Source organism: Cherax quadricarinatus, chromosome 57 (genome assembly GCF_038502225.1).
Source record: "Cherax quadricarinatus isolate ZL_2023a chromosome 57, ASM3850222v1, whole genome shotgun sequence".
In the NCBI taxonomy this organism is placed as follows: Eukaryota; Metazoa; Arthropoda; class Malacostraca; order Decapoda; family Parastacidae; genus Cherax; species Cherax quadricarinatus.
In genome coordinates, this window is record NC_091348.1 from 9,264,374 (window position 1) to 9,282,380 (window position 18,007).

At 40.9% G+C, this 18,007-nt stretch overlaps 1 protein-coding gene across 1 annotated transcript in view; it reads left to right on the forward strand.

Moving 5' to 3' along the window:
• Dora (zinc finger SWIM domain-containing dorado) overlaps window positions 1–18,007 on the forward strand; it is a 506,090-nt gene that overhangs the window by 230,793 nt on the left and 257,290 nt on the right. The window contains exon 14 of the mRNA XM_070097330.1: window positions 987–1,226. Within this exon, the coding sequence (XP_069953431.1) occupies window positions 987–1,226 (240 nt within the window). The remainder of the gene's footprint in view (window positions 1–986; window positions 1,227–18,007) is intronic.

Here is an 18,007-nt window from a genome sequence, read left to right on the forward strand (position 1 = left end):
TTATCGATTGGGCACAAGAAACTTCCTAATCAACTATTTCAACTAACCAGTAAAGTGATCAGAAATTGGTAATTTGACCAATTTCACATAAAGTTCAGAATATTCCAGTTTAAAAATAGGGTCTAGAATAAACAATGCAGGCATTCCTGGCACTAAAATAACATTTCCGCTGTCTATTAGTTACATTTCCAGGCTTTACAGATGAATTCGCTGTATAGCCCTTGTGGTTTAGCACTTCTTTTTGATTATAATAATAAAAATAATACAGATGAATTCCATTTTGATTTTTTATTCGTATAAAGAATTTTTGTTCACACCAAAAAAATAGATTTACCCATATGCAATATTGTAATAATTGTATAAATAATATCAGCACATTCATGAACATATATTAGACCCACGAGTTGATGTGTATTGGATGCATAACATCATTGGTTTATTCTTGAACATTGGCAAAAATCAAACATTTCTGCTACTTTTAGCTCAATTTCAAGCTATTTTCAGTACTAAAACCAATCAAAATCATCTCTATTTCTTTAATATATTTTCCATTCTATCAAATGAGACCTAGAAACCACAAATACAACTGTAAAAACCATACAAAATACACCACAATGTAGCTGTTTTAATCCAAAAACAGTCATAGTTTTTTTTTTCTCATTATGCCCTTCCTGCTGCAGGATTTGTTTATGTGGTGCACACTTGCCACATAGATGCATTCTCTCATATCTAGGCCCAAATTTACTGCTCACAACTTATCTGAGTGAGCTGAGCTCATGATGTAGTACTATGGCATGAACCTTGGGTTCAGACCCGTAGAACTACGGGATGGACCCTCAAGGGGTTAAGGAAAGATGTATGTGAAAACAGTTTTGCAGTGTAGATATTTGTGGTGCATGCCTGTGATTCCTCGTAAATTATGTAGCTATATATTTTCTTTTATTTGCCTCAGTATAAAACTTACTAATCGATCTAAATCATTTCAGGAACATCAGGAGCCGATGTGGAAGGGTCCATGGTTCGTCTTAGCCTCTCCCCGTCCCAGCCCATAGGTGGGGCAAGACCCAAGGATGGACCCTCTTCCAGATTTATAGAGGGTGAAGAGGGTGAGAGCCCCAGCTGGGAGGATGATTACAAAGCATGGGAAGAGAAATGTGCTGTGGGAAAGCAGAGAAAAAAGCGGGCCCCAGCTTGTACCTTAGAAACTACCTCATCTGGTGTGGAAGGTGATGAATTTGCACTTTCAAGTATTTACTTGTACCTTAATAGGTGTGACTCACGAAATCGTATTGACATGATTGCAAACAAACTATACCACGGGTGGGGTTTAAACCCACAGTCAAAGAGTCTCAAAACTTCAGACCGTCGTGTTAGCCACTGGGCCAGCTAGCTTCAATAAGATTCATCCAACTAGGTATATATCTAGACCATAGGAAAGTTAGCATAGGCACCACTGTGACCACAAATGCAAGTTTTTACAGATGAATCTCCTGCTAGCATGGCCGTGACAAACTCTAGCTTAAGCCCCCTCAAATCCGTCAACATGACTCACGGGTTCAAACCCCACCCGTGGTATGGTTAATAAGTGTGAATTTGTCATGGTTAAGTTCCATAACAATTGGTCTTGAACACAATTTTTATGGCATGTTACAGTAGGTGCAGTGGCAATAGAAAGAGAATAATAAAAATAAGGAAGTTTGTAAATGTGGCATTGTAAAGCAAAGCTAAATTAACCCTTTGACTGTTTCCGACGTATAAATACGTCTTACGAGCCAATGTTTCTGACGTATTTATACGCATAAATTCTAGCAGCTTCAAATGAAGCAGGAGAAAGCTGGTAGGCCCACATGTGAGAGAATGGGTCTTCATGGTCAGTGTGCACCATATAAAAAAAATCGGGGAGCCAGTGGTGCATTGTGGGAATGCCATTTCAGTTGTCCTTTTTCAGCATGTCTAGCGGTAAGAAATATGTGATTCCCCAGCAAATCTGGGACTCTTCTCTTCCCAAGTGATGCTCTAACACAGATGGAAGTGTCAGTGAAGATCAATTTCATGATTTGGAGGAGTTTGAGACCAAAAGCAATGGAGGAGGAGGAGGGGAGGAAGAGGAGGAGGAGGAGGAGGAGGAGGAGGAGGGGAGGAAGAGGAGGAGGAGAAGAGGAGGAGGAGGAAGAAGATGTAATAATATTGTTCCCTTGAAGCAAGAAAAAAAAAAGTCCACCCCATGACAGTGACAAGATAAGGGGAGATAACATCTGATAAGAGCTGACTTTGATGAGTGTAAACGAGGGTAGAGCTGATAAGGAAATATTACATGACCATCGCCCTCCCTTTGTTTTTGCTGGTACACAAACATTTCTGTCTGTCTATTTGTCTGTCTGTCAAGCTCCCTGTCTGTCCATCTAGCTCTCTGTCTCAGAGAGAGCCACAAGAATGTGTCATCACGTTTACTCACATCTTCAAGCAGAGTATAGCACTTTGTCTGGATTTCTTGGGTTATCCTAGGTAATTTACACTATGTATACTTGTATTTATGTGTACCTGTGAGACAGAGATAGGCAGACAGAAAGAGAGACAGATTGAAAGATATAGAATGAGGGAGAAAGATAATTAGATAGAATGGAGGAGGGGAAGCAGCATCCGACCCCATTGTTTTGACAGGCGGGAGGGGGAGTGAGTAATGAGACAATATGTCACTTTGACAGCTGCCGACTTCTGACTCAAAACAATTATAAGCCACACACTCGCACACAAGACAAGGAGGAGGAGAAGGAGGAGGAGGAGGAGGAGAAGGAGGAGGAGAAGGAGAAGGAGGAGGAGAAGGAGGAGAGGAGGAGGAGAAGGAGGAGGAGAAGGAGGAGAGGAGGAGGAGAAGGAGGAGGAGGAGGAGAAGGAGAAGGAGGAGGAGGAGAAGGAGGAGGAGAAAGAGGAGGAGGATGATTGAAAAAACCTTCAATTACAAGTAAACTAAAGTTTACCGGGTGAGCGGCAGTCGCCGCTGTTGCCATACGCGGCTCATTTTCTGCAAACTTCATGGCTCTATATCTCGGTAAGTACCGATGGCAAAATATTTTTTTTTTGGACTAAAACACTCAGAAAAATAATCTTAACATTTTCATAAGAAAAAATAATGTTTTTTTTTTTTTTGACTGTTTCAGGCCCCTCATCATCATCATCTCCTCCTCCTCCTCCTCCTCCTCCTCCTCCTCCTCCTCCTCCTCCTCCTCCTCCTCCTCCTCCTCCTCCTCCTCCTCCTCCTCCTCCTCCTCCTCCTCCTCCTCCTCCTCCTCCTCCTCCTCCTCCTCCTCCTCCTCCTCCTCCTCCTCCTCCTCCTCCTCCTCCTCCTCCTCCTCCTCGTCTCCTCCTCCTCCTCCTCTTCCTCTCCTCCTCTCCTCTTCCTCCTCCTCCTCCTCCTCTTCTCCTCCTCCTCCTCCTCTTCCTCTCCTCCTCTCCTCCTCCTCCTCTCCTCCTCCTCCTCCTCCTCTTCCTCTCCTCCTCTCCTCCTCCTCCTCTCCTCCTCCTCCTCCTCCTCCTCCTCCTCCTCCTCCTCCTCCTCCTCCTCCTCCTCTCCTCCTCCTCCTCCTCCTCCTCCTCCTCCTCCTCCTCCTCCTCCTCCTCCTCCTCCTCCTCCTCCTCCTCCTCCTCCTCCTCCCTCCTCCTCCTCCTCCTCCTCCTCCTCCTCCTCCTCCTCCTCCTCCTCCTCCTCCTCCTCCTCCTCCTCCTCCTCCTCCTCCTCCTCCTCCTCCTCCTCCTCCTCCTCCTCCTCCTCCTCCTCCTCCTCCTCCTCCTCCTCCTCCTCCTCCTCCTCCTCCTCCTCCTCCTCGTCTTGTGTGCAAGTGTGTGGCTTATAATTGTTTTGAGTCAGAAGTCGGCAGCTGTCAAAGTGACATATTGTCCTCATTAGTCACTACCCTACCGCCTGTCAAAACAATGGGGTCGGATGCTGCTTCCCCTCCTCCATTCTATCTAATTATCTTTCTCCCTCATTCTATATCTTTCAATCTGTCTCTCTTTCTATCTGTCTGCCTATCTCTGTCTCACAGGTACACATAAATACAAGTATACATAGTGTAAATTACCTAGGATAACCCAAGAAATCCAGACAAAGTGCTATACTCTGCTTGAAGATGTGAGTAAACGTGATGACACAGTCTTGTGGCTCTCTCTGAGACAGAGAGCTAGATGGACAGACAGGGAGCTTGACAGACAGACAAATAGACAGACAGAAATGTTTGTGTACCAGCAAAAACAAAGGGAGGGCGATGGTCATGTAATATAACCCTCCTTTACGCTCATCAAAGTCAGCTCTTATCAGATGTTATCTCCCCTTATCTTGTCACTGTCATGGGGTGGACTTTTTTTTTTCTTGCTTCAAGGGAACAATATTATTACATCTTCTTCTTCCTCCTCCTCCTCCTCCTCCTCCTCCTCCTCCTCTTCCTCCCCTCCTCCCCCTCCTCCTCCTCCATTGCTTTTGGTCTCAAACTCCTCCAAATCATGAAATTGATCTTCACTGACACTTCCATCTGTGTTAGAGCATCACTTGGGAAGAGAAGAGTCCCAGATTTGCTGGGGAATCACATATTTCTTACCGCTAGACATGCTGAAAAATGACAACTGAAATGGCATTCCCACAATGCACCACTGGCTCCCCGATTTTTTTTATATGGTGCACACTGACCATGGAGACCCATTCTCTCACATGTGGGCCTACCAGCTTTCTCCTGCTTGATTTGAAGCTGCTAGAATTTATGCGTATAAATACGTCAGAAACATTGGCTCGTAAGACGTATTTATACGTCGGAAACAGTCAAAGGGTTAATATTTGGCGACATAGAATGACAGTTTCAGAGAGGGGCCTGAAACAGTCAAAGGGTTAATGAGGCCGAGAGTTTAGAACACTCAGTTTTGAAATATGAAAAACTGATTTCTGTTCTGGAGACCAAACGGTGCCATTTTTGAAAATGCATCACACCTTTTTTCCTATAATAGCCAGTTGTGGTATGTTATGGTTTATTAAGTCCTGGTTTGCCACTGCTCTTATGACTGTTACCAGATACAGTGTATATAATATATTCCAGGACGATTTCTTCAGTAGCAAGTGCATGCCCGAGACTTGCATATGTGGATCTCTAAATTGGGTAATGTACTGTGTGACTAATGTCTTTTATGAATGAGGCTCTGGAAAAATGCAGATTTTCCTCATTCATCATTTGGTGATATAATTTACAGTGTTAGCTCATATGCAATACCTAGAAGGGAGTAATCTATTTCTTCTTTGACTCTGAAAACATGCTCACATGCAAATAAATCAGATTGATTACATTATATTGTGGAAATGAGGCTCTAACTTATGATTGGCTTTATCTACCCAAACAGGAATACTTTTCTGGGTCATTTACATGAGTCATTAGTTTTGTCCTGTTAGGGAAACTCGGGCTGTTGAGGGGCTTTTGATCCAAGGAATTGGATCTGCTCTCCATTACTTGGATTCATCCTGAATGCCTGCCACTCCCCCAGGCACTGTATGATCTCTATCCCTGCCCCTCCACTTAGATAATAATAATATTAATAACAATAATAATATAGAATCTAGGCACTACGTTGGTAGACAGCAACTGCCCAGGGAGGTACTACCGTCCTGCCAAATGAGTGTAAAACAAAAGCCTGTAATTGTTTTAAATGATGGTAGAATTGCTGGTGTCTATTTTCTGTCTCATAAACATGCAAGATTTCAGGTACGTCTTGCTGCTACTTCTTACACTTAGGTCACATTACACATACATGTTTTTTTTTTTTTTTCAACAAGTTGGGCGTCTCCCACCGAGGCAGGGTGATCCAAAAAAGAAAGAAAATCCCAAAAAAAGAAAATGCTTTCATCATCATTCAACACTTTCACCACACTCACACATAATCACTGTTTTTGCAGAGGTGCTCAGAATACAACAGTTTAGAAGCATATACTGTACGTATAAAGATACACAACATATCCCTCCAAACTGCCAATATCCCAAACCCCTCCTTTAAAGTGCAGGCATTGTACTTCCCATTTCCAGGACTCAAGTCCGACTATATGAAAATAACCGGTTTCCCTGAATTCCTTCACTAAATATTACCCTGCTCACACTCCAACAGATCGTCAGGTCCCAAGTACCATTCGTCTCCATTCACTCCTATCTAACACGCTCATGCATGCTTGCTGAAAGTCCAAGCCCCTTGCCCACAAAACCTCTTTTACCCCCTCTCTCCAACCCTTTCGAGGACGACCCCTACCTCGTCTTCCTTCCCCTATAGATTTATATGTTTTCCATGTCATTCTACTTTGATCCATTCTCTTTAAATGACCAAACCACCTCAACAACCCCTCTTCTGCCCTCTGACTAATACTTTTATTAACTCCACACCTTTTCCTAATTTCCACACTCCGAATTTTCTGCATAATATTTACACCACACATTGCCCTTAGACAGGACATCTCCACTGCCTCCAACCGTCTCCTCGCTACTGCATTTACCACCCAAGCTTCACACCCATATGACTCAAGAAATCGTAATGACACGATTGCAAACAAACCATACCCCCGGCCGGGATTGAACCCGCGGTCATAGAGTCTCAAAACTCCAGCCCGTCGCGTTAGCCACTAGACCAGCTAGCCACAATAAGATTCATCCAACTAGGTATATTTCTACACCATAGGAAGGTTAGCACAGGCACCACTGTGACCACAAATGCAAGTTTTTACAGACGAATCTCCAGCTAGCGTGGCCGTGACGAACTCTAGCTCAAGTCCCTTCACTGCCGTCAACATGACTCAAGAAATCGTAATGACACGATTGCAAACAAACCATACCCCCGGCCGGGACTGAACCCGCGGTCATAGAGTCTCAAAACTCCAGCCCGTCGTGTTAGCCACTAGACCAGCTAGCCACAATAAGATTCATCCAACTAGGTATATTTCTACACCATAGGAAGGTGGTGCCTGTGCTAACCTTCAAAATATTCTCGCCATCTACCTAATACCTCCCTCTCCCCATCTACTAACTCCCCTACTCTGTTTTTAACTGACAAATCCATACTTTCCCTAGGCTTTCTTAACTTGTTTAACTCCAAATTTTTTTCTTATTTTCATTAAAATTTCTTGACAGTGCCTCTCCCACTCTATCATCTGCTCTCCTTTTGCACTCTCTCACCACTCTCTTCACCTTTCTTTTACTGTCCATATACGTACTCTGCTTTTCTTATAACACTTCTGCTTTGTAAAAACCTCTCGTAAGCTAACTTTTTCTCTTTTATCACACCCTTTACTTCATCATTCCACCAATCACTCCTCTTTCCACCTGCCCCCACCCTCCTATAACCTCAAACTTCTGCCCCACATTCTAATACTGCATTTTTAAAACTATTCCAACCCTCTTCAGCCCCCCCCGCCCTCACTATTCATCTTTGCACTAGCCCACCTTTCTGCCAACAGTCGCTTATATCTCCCCCGAACTTCCTCCTCCCTTAGTTTATACACTTTCACCTCCCTCTTACTTGTTGTTGCCACCTTCCTCTTTTCCCATCTACCTCTTACTCTAACTGTAGCTACAACTAAATAATGATCCGATATATCAGTTGCCCCTCTATAAACATGTACATCCTGGAGCCTACCCATCAACCTTTTATCCACCAATACATAATCTAACAAACTACTTTCATTACGTGCTACATCATACCTTGTATATTTATTTATCCTCTTTTTCATAAAATATGTATTACTTATTACCAAATCTCTTTCTACACATAGCTCAATTAAAGGCTCCCCATTTACATTTACCCCTGGCACCCCAAATTTACCTACTACTCCCTCCACAACATTTTTTCCCACTTTAGCATTGAAATTCCCAACCACCATTACTCTCACACTTAGTTCAAAACTCCCCATGCATTCACTCAACATTTCCCCAAATCTCTCTGTCTCCTCTACACTTCTCTCTTCTCCAGGTGCATACACGCTTACTATAACCCACTTTTCACATCCAATCTTTATTTTACTCCACATAATCCTTGAATTAATACATTTATAGTCCCTCTTTTCCTGCCATAGCTTATCCTTCAACATTATTGCTACTCCTTCTTTAGCTCTAACTCTATTTGAAACCCCTGACCTAATCCCATTTATTCCTCTCCATTGAAACTCTCCCACCCCCTTCAGCTTCGTTTCACTTAAAGCCAGGACATCCAGCTTCTTCTCATTCATAACATCCACAATCATCTCTTTCTTATCATTTGCGCAACATCCACGCACATTCAGACTTCCCACTTTGACAATTTTCTTCTTCTTATTCTTTTTAGTAATCTTTACAGGAAAAGGAGTTACTAGCCCATTGTTCCCGGCATTTTAGTTGACTTTTACAACATGCATGGCTTACAGAGGAAAGATTCTTATTCCACTTCCCCATGGATATAAAAGGAAAAGTAATAAGACCAAGAACTATTAAGATAAAATCAAAGAAAACTCAGATGAGTGTGTATAAATAAACGTGTACATGTATGTGTAGTGTGACCTAAGTGTAAGTAGAAGTAGCAAGACATACCTGTAATCTTGCATATTTATGAGACAGACAAAAGACACCAGCACTCCTACCATCATGTAAAACAATTACAGGCTTTTGTTTTACATTCACTTGGCATATATATACATACCCCTCTGGGTTTTCTTCTATTTTCTTTCTAGTTCTTGTTTATTTCCTCTTATCTCCATGGTGAAGTGGAGCAGAATTCTTCCTCCGTAAGCCATGCGTGTTGTAAGAGGCGACTAAAATGCCGGGAGCAAGGGGCTAGTAACCCCTTCTCCTGTACAAATTACTAAATATAAAAAGAAAAGCTTTCGTTTTTCTTTTTGGGCCACCCTGCCTTGGTGGGATGCGGCCGGTTTGTTGAAAAGAAAGAAAAAACATGCAAGATTTCAGGTACATCTTGCTACTTCTATTAACCCTTTCAGGGTTTCGGACATACTAGTACGGCTTACGCACCAGAGTTTTTGACGTACTAGTAAGCCTAAATTCTAGCGCCCTCAAATCTAGTGAGAGAAAGCTGGTAAGCCTACATATGAAAGAATGGGTCTATGTGGTCAGTGTGCGCAGTATAAAAAAAAAATTCTGCAGCACAGAGTGCATAATGAGAAAAAAAACTTAGACTGTGTTTTTGGATTAAAACAGTGACTTTGCACTGTATTTTAGTATGGTATTTATTGTTGTATTCTAGTTTTCCTGGTCTATTTTATAGAATGGAAGACATATTACAGAAATTGATATGAATTTTACTGGTTTTACAATGAAAAGCACCTTGAAATTGAGCTTAAATTAGCAGAAATGTTCAAAAGTAAACAAATCATGTTATGCGTCCAATACACATCAACTGGTGAGTCTAATATTCTTTCACAAGTGTGCTGATATTATTTATACCATTTCTACACTAATGCAGTAGTCTGCATAACAGTAAATCTTCTATTTTTTGTGAGAATAAAAATTCCAAGTGGAAAGCAAAAGAATGTAAGAGGGGCCTGGGGATGTGACTAATGAACAGAGGAAATGTTATTTTAGTGCCAGGAGTGTCTTAATTGTTTATTCTGGACCCTATTCGGAATTTGGCATTTTTTGAAATTTGTGTTTATTCTGGACCCTATTCGGAATTTGGCATCTTTTGAAATTTGTGTGAAATTGGCAAAATTGCTAAATTCTGACTACTTTATTGGATAGTTGAAATTGGTAAATGGGTGGTTTCTTGTACTCATTCGATAGAAAAAATGGAGTTCTAGCGAAATAGTTATGATTTTAGTCGACTAGTATACTGGAATTGGCCGAAAATAGGGCTCAAAGTGGGCAAAATCGCTGATGTGTAAACATTGTCGAGACCGCTAACTTCGCAAGTCCGTAAGTTTTCCATCAAATTTCATACTTTTGGTGTCATTATGATCAGGAAAAGATTCTCTATCTTTTCATAAGAATTCTTTTTTTTTTTTTTTTTTTTTTTTTTTTTAAATTTGGCGATTCTGAGAACAAGTCTTGGAGAGGGCCTGGCGACCCTGAGAACAAGTCTTGGAGAGGGCCTGGTGACCCTGAAAGGGTTAACAGTTAGGTCACACTACACATGCATGTACAAGCTTATACATATATACACACCCCTCTGGGTTTTCTTCTATTTTCTTACTACTACTACTTCTTGTTTTTTCCTCTTATCTCCATGGGGAAGTGGAACAGAATTCTTTCTTCATAAGCCATACGTGTTGTAAGAGGCCACTAACATGCTGGGAGCAAGGGACTAGTAACCCCTTCTCCTGTATACATTACTGAAGTTGAAAAGATAAAATTTTTTTTTTTTGGGGGGGGGGGCCACCCAGCTTCGGTGGGATACAGCCAGATTGTTGAAAGAAGAAGAATAATAAAGAATTCTCTGAGGAAGCAAATAATGAATTATTCTTGATGGATTGTTTTGTCCACTTACGTATGTAGGATTGCTCTTTTATTCATACTTGTAATACTGTACAGGTCTCCCTCAACATTCACGTTTTCAACTTTCACGGGCTTCACACATTCGCGAATTCCCAACCGCCAAATTCCCAGCCGCCAAATCATATTTAAGTTTCCCGCCACCTGCGAGTCCCTACTACCCTCCCTCCGACCCCCGCAACTGGCAGCCAGCCCTCCCACCACTCAGTGTGGTGAGTGTTTTGTTTGTTCATTATTTGCTATTAAACTACAGTATAAATAATGTAAACCCATTCATGACTGCATATTGGAATGGCTATTCGGACAGGTATTAGACGGTGAAATCATGTGTTTACTCTTGAACACTGCAAAGAATTAAACATTTCTGCTACAGCTAATAATAACAATAGTAACAACAATAATAATAATAATAATAATAATAATAATAAATATGATATAATTGAAGTAGGAAGTTGTACAAAAATACGAGGGAGTGGTTGACACATCGTCAGTGTGACTTTGTTTATGCTGGAGTGAACATTAGTCTCCCTGCTCTTCCAAACATTTCACAGTAATTCATTGTGTTTGGTGCTTGTAGATTGAGTGTGACTGGAGTGGTAGAGGCAGTGATTGAGGCAATGGTATTTAATAACATACATCTTAATAATAATACATGTTATTAATAATATGTACTATTATTATTTATAACTTATGTTATTAAATACATACATGTTGATAATAATACATGTTATTAATAATAACATGTACTATTATTATTTATAACTTATGTTATTAACCCTTTGACTGTTTCAGGCCCCTCTCTGAAACTGTCATTCTATGTCGCCAAATATTCGGAAAAAAAAAATTATTTTTTCTTATGAAAATGTTAGGAATATTTTTACTAGTGTTTTAAGCCTAAAAAAAATTTTTGCCATCAGTACTTACCGAGATATAGAGCCGCAAAGTTTGCAGAAATTGACGTGCGTACGGCAACAGCGGCGACTGCCGCTCACCCGGTATTCTTTTATTTACTCTAATTCAAAGGTTTCTTGCATTTTTCAATATTTTTCTTTTCCAGGTAACTTATGTGGCCTGTGAGACCAATGTAAGGTGCATTGTTCAAATATACACTCATTATTTACAACACAATAACAGAACAAACTTTATCACTATTAATTTGTGTATACACTTTGTTTACACAAACAAACAATACAAAACAATGTTTATTACTATTGTTCCATAATATATATACATATGTACAGTCACTAAACACGTTCCTAGAACTGCTGCAGCTTGTGGAACTCTTTGAAACATGGGTATATGCAGAGGGGCACTTGACACTCCTCACACATAAAACGAGTGTCTCTGCGTGTTTGTGGGCGTTTTGTGGTATGCATACATACATAACACCTCTTCTGAGCATTTTTCTTGGCAGTAGTAGGAGGCAGTTGTATGGGGTAGTGATCACCAGGCCTCATACGAGATGACGTCTGTGGGCGCTGGTCTATTGCAGGAGTTGCTCCTTGGTACTTTGCAATTATTTGTCTGATTACTGACAGGCAAAATTCACCATATTTTGGTGTTTTGTTGGTCTTCAACTTGTATATGTTATAAGCATTTAGCATAGAGATATCAACAAGATGGAAAAAAAGTTTGATATACCACTTATAACTCTTGTGTACACAGTCTGCAAACCCAATCTGCATGTCACATTTGTCCACTAAGTGCATATTGAGGTTGTAGTCCATGACAGCTGCAGGCTTTAGAATGGGTTCATTGGTCTCTCTGTTGTCCCTGCCACTGGGTACCATTTCGTTTGTGTGAACTGATGTCAACAATGTGACATCATGTTTGTCATGCCACCGAAATGCCATGATGTCATTGGCAGCAAAGGCTTGCACCTCACCTCTGCGAGTGCCAGCGTCGAACCTTGGCATATGTTTGCGATTACCACGCACTGTGCCACACACGTCTGTCAAGTTCACTCGCAAGAAATCACTGAGTAAGGGGCTTGTGTACCAGTTATCAGTAAATAACATATGCCCCTTACCAAGATATGGTTCCATCATTGTTCGAACCACATCACCAGAGATACCCAATAACTTCATGGTATCTCTCAAAGTATTACTGCCAGTGTACACAATAATGTCTAAAACAAGACCACTTCTGCAATCACACAGTACAAATAGCTTTATACCAAAGCGTTTCCTCTTGCTTGGTATATATTGCTTGAATGAGAGTCTTCCTTTGAATAAAATCAAGGACTCATCAATAACAAGCTTCCTGAAGGGATAAAAATACATGCAGCACTTTTGTTTCAGGTACATAAACACATTTCTTATCTTATATAACCTGTCGCTTCTGTCAGGCCTGGTTTTGTCTGAAAAGTGTAACATACGTAACAGTATCAGGAAACGATTGACACCTATAATGTCACTAAAACCTGGAGTTGAAATCAGGCGATCTGTTGTCCAGTATGTGGTGACAGTGTGCTTATACACATGTGGCATAAGCATTATTGTGGCAAAAAACAGGTACATCTCTGCCACAGTTGTCTCCTTCCACTTGTGTAGCCGTGATTTTGGTGAGAGAATTGTATTTGCCATGGTGTAATCACAGTATGTATTTGTTTCCCTGACAATGATGTCCATCAGGGGCTCATCGAAAAATAACTCAAAGCAGTCCAGTTCACTGGCATTGTTCCCAAGTGGACAAGATGGCTTTATTCCACTTTGTGTTTCATCAAAGTCATGGGGACTGGGAACAAACTCGTCACCGTCCTGCCAATCCCAGATGAGGTCTGCTGGTGGGGTCTGGATATTGTACCATGGTTGTGGCTGTGCAGGTTGTGGTGGTGCAGGTTGTGGCAGTGTGGGGTAGGGTGAGGCTGGTTGTTCTGCTGAGTCAACCGCGTGGCTAGTAGCGTGGCCCGGTGATGGTGCCACATGGGCCGTGCCACCCTCACTATCACCACCACTGCCTCCTCCCTCACTGTCACCATTCATACCCATCGTTACAATATCGTCATCTTCACTATCAGGTCGTGGTGTTGGGCCACGGGATGTGCTCCCAGGGTTTCTCCTTCCCCTTGGAACAACATATGAAACACTACCAGACCGCATACTACGTCGTACATACTGGCGCTTCACTGGGGAATATTTACTCTCACTGTCACTAGAACTGCTTTCAATGACCTTGAAATCACTATCACTATCACTATCACTGCTATCATCAGGGTGTTGTACACGACCAAATAGTTTCCTCTTTCGTCCTGGTACAGGCGAACGTGAACGTGAACAAGCCGGCACAGCACCAGAGGTCGAAGGTTGTGGGTCATCTGGGTTTTCGTCACTATTTACGTTATCCTGGGCACTTTTTTCGGTAACACTCACTTGAAAACCCTTGAATTCACTGTCACTGACATTTTCATCGCTGTTAGAGCTATCACTTGGGAACAAAAGACCTCCAATCCGCCGAAGAGTGAGGAACTTCTTACCGAGAGGCATGGTGAAAATGGACTGACAACATGGCGTTCCCACAATGCACCACTGGGTCCCAGATTTTTTTCACAGGGTGCACACCGACCACTGAGACCCATTCTCTCCCGTGTAGGCCTACCAGGCCTTTGGCGCTCGATTTGAAGCCTCTAGAATTTGTGCGTATAAATACGTCAGAAACATTGGCTCGTAGGACGTATTTATACGTCGGAAACAGTCAAAGGGTTAAATACCACTGCCTCAACCACTGAATTATTGTGAAATGTTTGGAAGAACAGGGAGACTAATGTTCACTCCAGCATAAACAAAGTCACACTGACGATGTGTCAACCACTCCCTCGTATTTTTGTACAATTTCCTTCTTCAATTATATCGTATTTATTATTATTATTATTATTATTATTATTATTATTATTATTATTATTATTATTACTATTGTTATTATTAGCAATAGCAGAAATGTTCGATTCTTTGCTGTGTTCAAGAGTAAACACATGATGTCACCGTCTAATACCTTTCCTAATAGCCATTCCAATATGCAGTCATGAATGGGTTTACATTATTTATTCTGTAGTTTAATAGCAAATAATGAACAAACAAAACACTCACCACACTGAGTGGTGGGAGGGCTGGCTGCCAGTTGCGGGGGTCGGAGGGAGGGTAGTAGGGACTCACAGTGGTGGAGGCAGTGGTGGAGTCTGTGGTATTTAATAACATACATGTTATTAACATACATGTTATTAAATAACATACGTTATTAAAGCATAACATGTATATAATTAGTACAATTTATGACGTTTTCATGTATTTTATGATTATTCATGGTTCAACAAGTTAAGGAAGCAGTATTGTAATATATTTCCCTACAATATATTGGGGCACCAAACATTCACGGTTTTTCAACATTCGCGAGGCTCTTGATCCCCTAACCCTCGCGAATGTTGAGGGAGACCTGTATAACCTTCTTGAGTTAGTACTTAATTTAATTATATTATTATTCTGATTCATTCTAAAGCAAAATTGTGAAGAAAAAAAAGCAGTGTATCTCACTTCAAAATTTTTTCTTATTCTCGGCAAAATTTGTTGATAATTTCTCACCCACTCTCTCATTTGCTCTCCTGTTACATTTCTTCACCACTCTCTTAACCCCTCTTTTTCTCTCCATATACTCCTCCCTCCTTTAGAAAATTTTGTGAGGCCTACCAGACCTTGTGTTAAATCACTTGATTTAACCTTTAGAAAATTTTGTAAGGCCTTCTAGACTTTGTGATAAATCCTGGGATTTAACACATTTGCTTTACAGTATAGCTGAGACTCCTCATTGATCTTGTTGTACAGCTATCAAACAGAGCCGTAACGACATTGAGGGAAACTTCAGTGCTGGTCAATTATTCGATGGTTAACTAAGCATAATTATTGACTGGTGCCTTGTGACTGAATTACTACTTCCAATGCTGTCTGTCTGGATGTGAAGGGTTGATATGAATTGCAATAGAAAGTGAATATGTTTATAAGAGTATAATTTGTTTACCAACTCCTCAAACTCAAGAACTGAGTATGTGGGAGAGAATCATTTAGTTGACCATAATTGGTAATTTTTCTGTTCAACTTGCGTGAAATCTTTTATTGAGTCTGTAACCTTGAGAATTAAATATTTGACTTCATAATCTCTCATCTCACTGCTCTGGATATAAAACAAAACACCAATAATTACCTCTTGGCAAGTCCTGTGCAAAATTCTGGGAGAAGTATGTCAATCTACATTTGTTGATAATCTCTGTGTATTAATAAGCAGTTTTAGTTAAATTTATTACAGAATCTTCTTTCAACAAACCAGCTGTATCCCACCGAAGCAGGGTGGCCCAAAAAGATGAAAAAAAGTTTCTCTTTTTCAACTTCAGTAATGTATAAAGGAGAAGGGGTTACTAGCCCCTTGCTCTCGGCACGTTAGTCGCCCCTTACAGAACTCATGGCTTATGGAGGAAGAATTCTGTTCCACTTCCCTGTGGAGATAAGAGAAAATAAACAAGAACAAGAATTAGAAGTAGTAGGTTGGTAGACAGCAACCACCCAGGGAGGTACTACCGTCCTGCCAAGTGAGTGTAAAACGAATGCCTGTAATTGTTTTACATGATGGTAGGATTGCTGGTGTCTTTTGTCTGTCTCATAAATTTGCAAGATTACAGGTATGTCTTGCTACTTCTACTTACACTTAGGTCACACTGCACATACATTTTTTTTTTTTTTTTTTTTCAACAAGTTGGTCGTCTCCCACCAAGGCAGGGTGACCCAAAAAAGAAAGAAAATCCCCAAAAAGAAAATACTTTCATCATCATTCAACACTTTCACCATACTCACACATTATCACTGCTTTTGCAGAGGTGCTCAGAATACAACAGTTTAGAAACATATACGTATAAAGATACACAACATATCCCTCCAAACTGCCAATATCCCAAACCCCTCCTTTAAAGTGCAGGCATTGTACTTCCCATTTCCAGGACTCAAGTCCGATTATAAGAAAATAACCGGTTTCCCTGAATCCCTTCACTAAATATTACCCTGCTCACACTCCAACAGATCGTCAGGTCCCAAGTATCAATCGTCTCCATTCACTCCTATCTAACACGCTCATGCACGCTTGCTGGAAGTCCAAGCCCCTAGCCCACAAAACCTCCTTTACCCCCTCTTTCCAACCCTTTCGAGGACGACCCCTACCCCTCTTTCCTTCCCCTATAGATTTATATGCTTTCCATGTCATTCTACTTTGATCCATTCTCTCTAAATGACCAAACCACCTCAACAACCCCTCTTCTGCCCTCTGACTAATGCTTTTATTAACTCCACACCTTTTCCTAATTTCCACACTCCGAATTTTCTGCATAATATTTACACCACACATTGCCCTTAGACAGGACATCTCCACTGCCTCCAACCGTCTCCTCGCTGCTGCATTTACCACCCAAGCTTCACATCCATATAAGAGTGTTGGTACTACTATACTTTCATATATTCCCTTCTTTGCCTCCATAGATAACGTTTTTTGACTCCACATATACCTCAACGCACCACTCACCTTTTTTCCCTCATCAATTCTATGATTAACCTCATCCTTCATAAATCCATCCGCCGACACGTCAACTCCCAAGTATCTGAAAACATTCACTTTTTCCATACTCCTCCTCCCCAATTTGATATCCAATTTTTCTTTATCTAAATCATTTGATACCCTCATCACCTTACTCTTTTCTATGTTCACTTTCAACTTTCTACCTTTACACACATTCTCAAACTCATCCACTAACCTTTGCAATTTTTCTTTAGAATCTCCCATAAGCACAGTATCATCAGCAAAAAGTAACTGTGTCAATTCCCATTTTGAATTTGATTCCCCATAATTTAATCCCACCCCTCTCCCGAACACCCTAGCATTTACTTCTTTTATAACCCCATCTATAAATATATTAAACAACCATGGTGACATTACACATCCCTGTCTAAGACCTACTTTTACCGGGAAGTATTCTCCCTCTCTTCTACACACCCTAACCTGAGCCTCACTATCCTCATAAAAGCTCTTTACAGCATTTAGTAACTTACCACCTATTCCATAAACTTGCAACATCTGCCACATTGCTCCTCTATCCACTCTATCATATGCCTTTTCTAAATCCATAAATGCAATAAAAACTTCCCTACCTTTATCTAAATACTGTTCACATATATGCTTCAATGTAAACACTTGATCTACACATCCCCTACCCACTCTGAAGCCTCCTTGCTCATCCGCAATTCTACATTCTGTCTTACCTCTAATTCTTTCAATTATAACTCTACCATATACTTTTCCTGGTATACTCAGTAAACTTATTCCTCTATAATTTTTACAATCTCTTTTGTCCCCTTTCCCTTTATATAAAGGGACTATACATGCTCTCCGCCAATCCCTAGGTACCTTCCCCTCTTTCATACATTTATTAAACAAAAGTACCAACCACTCCCAACACTATATCCCCCCCTGCTTTTAACATTTCTGTCATG